This window comes from Elephantulus edwardii, unplaced genomic scaffold (assembly GCF_000299155.1).
Source record: "Elephantulus edwardii isolate Elephantulus edwardi_28Jun2011 unplaced genomic scaffold, EleEdw1.0 scaffold00138, whole genome shotgun sequence".
In the NCBI taxonomy this organism is placed as follows: Eukaryota; Metazoa; Chordata; class Mammalia; order Macroscelidea; family Macroscelididae; genus Elephantulus; species Elephantulus edwardii.
This window is the reverse complement of record NW_006399888.1, coordinates 2,291-7,975: the sequence shown is the minus strand read 5'-3', so window position 1 is coordinate 7,975 and position 5,685 is coordinate 2,291. Positions and strand designations below refer to the sequence as shown.

The 5,685-nt window shown below is 45.6% G+C and overlaps 1 protein-coding gene across 1 annotated transcript in view; it reads right to left on the bottom strand.

Annotated features, from left to right (window-relative positions):
• TMC2 (transmembrane channel-like 2) overlaps positions 1 to 3,692 on the bottom strand; it is an 81,927-nt gene extending 78,235 nt beyond the window's left edge. The window contains exons 1-2 of the mRNA XM_006894249.1: positions 3,659 to 3,692; positions 2,904 to 2,951 (exon numbers count right to left, since the gene is read on the bottom strand). Of these exons, the coding sequence (XP_006894311.1) occupies positions 2,904 to 2,951; positions 3,659 to 3,692 (82 nt within the window). The remainder of the gene's footprint in view (positions 1 to 2,903; positions 2,952 to 3,658) is intronic.
• Between the last annotated feature and the right edge of the window lie 1,993 nt (positions 3,693 to 5,685).

The window sequence follows — 5,685 nt, the reverse complement described above, 5'->3', positions numbered from 1 at the left end:
GCTCTGCCGGAGAAGGAGGCGCAATATCCTCCTGTACCAGTCAGATCTGATTTGACGGTACACGCACACAAAATAAAAATAAAAATAAAAAAATTAAAAAAAAATAAAATACCCAAACAAAAATATTGCAACTGAAAGGACAATAACTGAAAAAGAAATAAAATGGCAGGATGTAACAATAGGTTTAGTCAGGAAGAAGAAGAAATTAGCAATTTAAAAGTTGTTGTTGATGATTGCCTTTTAGCGGAGCATGACTCATAGCGACCCTATGAACAAAAGGCATGAAGCTTTTCCATAACTATCAACATTGATCAAAGTTCATCGAGTTTCCTGAGGAAAGCATCATAAGATTAAGTTCCAATTTCTTTTCAGAAAAACTGAAAGAAGAAGAAGGTAATGAAATTTTATATTTGAAGTGATAAAAATCTAAACAATCAGGGCGAGGGGAGAAGATGGTCCACAGAGGACACTCTTGTTCATAAAGTCACTGTGCGTTTCAGTCAACTTGACAACAACTAACAACAAAAACAACACAAAGAGGTTTCCCAGAAAGCCGTGCATGCCCACGAGAAGTGGGTTTGAAATTTGAAGGATCAGACTGGACCATAGAGTGAGGTGTGCATCAAAGGACCACACTAGCAAAATGGGAAGAGGCTCATGTAAAGTGAGGGTCTCTCATCATCCTTCACTGGGGCGAGCTCTGGAAACATGTCTGCTGTGGACGTTCACTAGTTGTGAAGTCAATAAGCAATATTTTGTAAATTACTCTCTAACTTGGGAGGGACTGGAGAGTATTATGCTGAATGAACTAACTCAGTCCCATAAGGACAAATATTGTATAAGACCATTACTGAAGAACGTGTATGAGGGCCCAAGAGGGGAGGGGAGCAGAAGGGTGAGGATGGGAGAGGCTTAATCATAGGATCTCACAGTTTGATGGGTGGAGGGAGGGGTAGGAAAAGGAAAGGGGAAAGATCCAGTGTGAAAAGCAATGGCTACAAACTTTGTAAGTAAACCAGTATAAAATAAGAATTTTATTAAAAAGAAAAGAAGAAGAAACATCAAGCATGACTCTGACTCCACTAAGAACAATGCCCGTGTCCTTCGGACTTGATGTCTTTAGCTAGAAAATGAGCCTCCGGTGCCTGTGCTGCCCTTCTCCAATGCTTACTGAGAGTCTTGTTGAACCTGATCAGATAACCCGTGTACACAAATTAAAAAGTGGTAAGTGCTGCTTAGAAATTCAGAGCTAGTTAGTTGGACGTGTGAGGATATGCTTTCTTGATCTACTCCAGCCCCAACTCCTTTCTCCTCCCCTATCTCTGCAGAAAGTGCATCTTCAATAAGACTAAGTAGAGAAAGAGTAAAGAAATTGATCAGTAGCGGCCGGTGAGAGACAGGTTTCTCCTGTTGATGCTTTCTCTCATGGCTCTACCAGGCTTCTCCAAGGCCCACTTTGGAAATGAAATAGACCTAGAAACAAATGTCATAGCAGCTGTGAGCTCTTGGAAAGCGTCTCCAGGACAAAGCCTGGTCATTGGAAAGGGAGCAAAGGAACCTGAAATATGAGCGGAATGAGAAATGGAAGCAAAGAGAAGGTCTCCATCTCCACCTAAGACTGGATCTATGTTGAGGGAAAAGAACGAGTAAGAAAGTCGACGTCTCCTTCCACTTGTCTTTCAGAGCTTTTGGATGATGCTCCAACCATCCCCTCACTCCCACACTGTCACTGAGTTGGTTCTGACTCATAGTAATTGACTCTTCATTGGGTTTTAAAAGCTATGAATTTAACAGAAGGAAATTGCTCATATTTCTCCCAATGAGCCACTGGTAGGTTAAAACTATTGATGCAAAGTCTCTGCGTTAGCAAAGCAACTCTACGGCATCTAACAACAACAGCAGCAAAATAAAAATAGGATAATAGATCTCTCAGAGGTGACTCCAGAGGAGATTTCAAATGGAAACCATGTGAGAAGAGAATTATTGACAGTATCATGGACTGCTAAAAAAACAAACAGGTTTGTCCTGGAGAGGGTTAAACTTGGTGGCTCCCTGGAGGCAAGGATTCTGAGGCTCCGTCTAACATACTTTGGACATGTTGTAAGGACATACCTTGGAGAGGGACATAATGCTTGGTAGGATTGAGGGATAGCACGGGAGGGGAAGGCCCTCTATGAGGTGGATTGATTCAGTGACTGGGGTAATCGGGGTGTGTGTGTCAGAGATAGTGCGATTGGCACAGGGCAGAGCAGAGTTAAGGGCTGCTGAAGACATGAGTCGCAAGCGATTCAATGGCACATAACAACATCACCACATTTTAATTAGAGTACTGGTTTGATAGGAATGTGCAAATCAGAAACTGGCTATCTAAAATGGGGATATTAAGGCATGGAATGTGAAGGCTTACACGCTTTCACACTTTTGTGTATATGCTTATTAATATCATGGATGTTAAGAGCAGAAAAACAAAATATGCATGAATGAAATACAATCTAATGAAAGACTATGAAAATAATGCACAAGCACAAAACACAATGTATATGAATGATTGTATGCAAACCAATCAAAAGAAATAAAAGAATGTGTCCTTTGGATTTCTGAGTGGGGGGAGTCCTGCTCGAAGGTGTCTCCTTGCCTCACAGTCTTTAAGTGCTCACTGCTTCTCAGGCCTTGATTCCAGGTACCACTGTTTGGGAACCTCCTGGGTGCTCCAGCCTGAGCCCTGGTCCCCTCTAGTAATACTTGCTCTCGTCAAGTGAAACCCTCTGCTTCTTAGAAGAGTCAGTGCATTGTGCTGAATGGAAAGTAGTAAAGTGGAAGGGAAGGTGGTCAAGAGGAAAATGAAAGAGAAGCACTGAGGGGAGCCGGTATGAGGCTCGCAGGAATACCTCACTCCATCTTACCTGTGCCTGGAGAGCCGCTCCTGGGCTGCCCCCTCACTCCACCTCGCACTGTAAGAGACAGAGACAGGGGTAGGCGCCGGCCCTGCAAAGTCCACCTCCCTGCACCACCTCTGCTTCTCTATAGGACCCCCTTAGTGGCCTCCACCATCAACTTGGCTCCAATTGATTGATTCACCCAGTGAGCCCCCAGCCTGTAACATTTTTCTGACAGCCTTCTTGGGAAAGGTGTCAGGCTAGACAGCCCCTTAGTCCCTTTATTTCTGAGTAGAACTGCATTCCACAGGGATGTCAGTGACTTCGACCTTTCAGAAGCAGATCAGCAGGTCCTTTCTTCTGAAGCACCTCTGGGTGGACTTCTACAGCCAACCTTTCCACTGGTAGCCAAGCTCTTAATTGTGCTTTGCAGGACCCCAGAGAGCACTCCGCTGAAGGGCTGCACGGGCAGAGAAACTCGAAGCAAGACTACAGACAGCTGGAAGGGCCAGGGGCTCTGAGAGCTGTTGACACCAGCATCCTGCACCGGCTTCCCAGCTGTTTGGATCCCTATAATGGCTCTGCATGGAAGCGATGGCTATGTTCATCCCCCAGATGAGGCAGAGAGAGGGTGAATCATCTGACCGTGCGCAGAGAGCAAGTGGCAGACCTTGGATCAAACCCAGTGTCCAACAACAGAAAGCCTGCACCTGCTCCTTCCTGCCCTGCGGCCACTGAGTCTCTCACAGGTGGACCCCAAGGGGATGAGGATGCACACTCACCTTCCCCCTCCTGGACCCTCAGCTGGCTGCTCATGGCAAGCAGCTTACCTCTCCCACAGGCTCACACAGCCTGCCTCTCTGCACACACCTCCAGTCCGGGGGGTTCCCCTCCCCTCATGACAGCACAGCCTGCCTTCCTGGGTCCAAGGACTGCCAGGGCTCCCCAGCCTTGGAGATGAAATGTGGTGATGGCTGATGTTGAGGAGAGAGGAGGGGAGCGAGGTGGTGAGTTCCTGGCCCATCAATCCGGCTGCACACTCCTCTGCTCAGGTTTCCCGCAAAGAGACTGAGACTGTGTGGCCTCAGGTTTCAGGCATCATTTAAACATGAGGGGGCCCTGGAGGGCCAGGAGCACCACCTCGTCTGTGGGCACTGATGCCACTTGCACTGGGTAGAGGAGGTGTGAGGAGCAGGCAGAGGACGGAGCTCAGGGCTTTTCCCTGTGACAGTCTTGAGTCCCTGTTTAGGATGAGGCTGTTAGAATGTTCTAGATTATAACAGCCAGAGAAACAGAAACAGTAGGAGATAAATATACATAGACAAACTATATAACTATACAGAATAGATAGCTTTATACATCTAGGTCAATTGTAATTATGTACCGTTGAGTCGGAACCAACCCAGGAGATTTTCAGAGATAGTATATAGCATGGGAAGAGATTGCCCATCTTTCTCCTGCAGAGCTGTTGGTGGGTTCAAACAGCACCCCTTTGAGTTGGCAGCATGGCTCCTTATCACTAGGCCACCAGAGCTTCTTGTATAAATAGACACGTAGATATATATCTAGACAGATACAGAGCTAGAACCATCTGTCATGGAAGCTCATAGGAAGATTGTTCTCTGTGAAGAGAACTAACAGATCTGTCCTGGAGAGGGTAAAAGCAAGAATTTTGAACCTCTGTCTCACATACTTTGGACATGAGTAATGAGTCCTTGGAGAAGGACATCATGCTTGAAAGGGTGGAGAGCCAGCGCAGGAGAGGAAGACCCTGAAGGAGATATATTTGTTGTTATGTGCTGCCGAGTTGCCTGCGATTCATAGAGACCCTATGTACAACAGCCCTAAACCCTGCTCTATGCTGTGCCAATCTCATTGTCTCTGATACACCTGCCCCCAAGTCACTGAATCCATCGAGGGTCTGAGGGTCTTCCTCTCCTGTGCTGTCCCTCACCCTCTCAAACAAGATGTCCCTCTACAAGGACGAAGAGAGAGAGAGAGAGAGCTAGCTATGATAGAAAGATGATAGATAGATAGATAGACAGATAGATAGATAGATAAAGTTGTTGTTATGAGCTGTTGTGTTTGAATCAATTCATAGCAGACCCTCCAGGGGGTTTTAAGAGGCTGTAAATCATGTAGGAGGGAATTGTTCATCTTTCTCTCTTGGAGTAGCTGGTATATTAAAAATGTCTGCCTTTGAATTAGCAACACAACTTCTTAAGCACTAGGCCACTAGAGCTCCCTAGATAGATACATAATGAAAACAACCAAATTCATTGCCTTTGAGTCAGTTCCAACTCACTCAAGCCAGAGCACAGCACAGCAGCTCCATTTGGTCTTCTTAAAGCAAGTTGTCAGGCGCCCTTTAGTCTATGTGGTGTCTGCGTATATTCTAATCACACTCAGCTGATGAGTCGAAGCTGTCTACACTACCCAGAGATCTATGTAGAATATAAATGTGAAGGCCAATTGGCAGCACCATGATGTACACAGAATAGATTAAGGTTGTTAACTACTGCTTGCTTGGATCTACAATCTATGCTCTTGACAACAGCAGTCAGAAAATCAAAAGAGAAATTGCATTAGGTAAATCTGTTGTCAAGGACCTTTCCAGAGTACTGAGAAGCAAAGATGTCAGTCTAAAGACTAAGGTGCACCTGATCCAGGCCACGGTCTTCGCCATTACTTGCTATGCATCAGAGAGCTGGACAGTGACTAAGGATGACAGAAGGAGAATTGATGTCTCTCAGTTGTGGTGCTAGAAAAGAGTCTTGAACATACCATGGACAGCCAAGAAAACAAATAG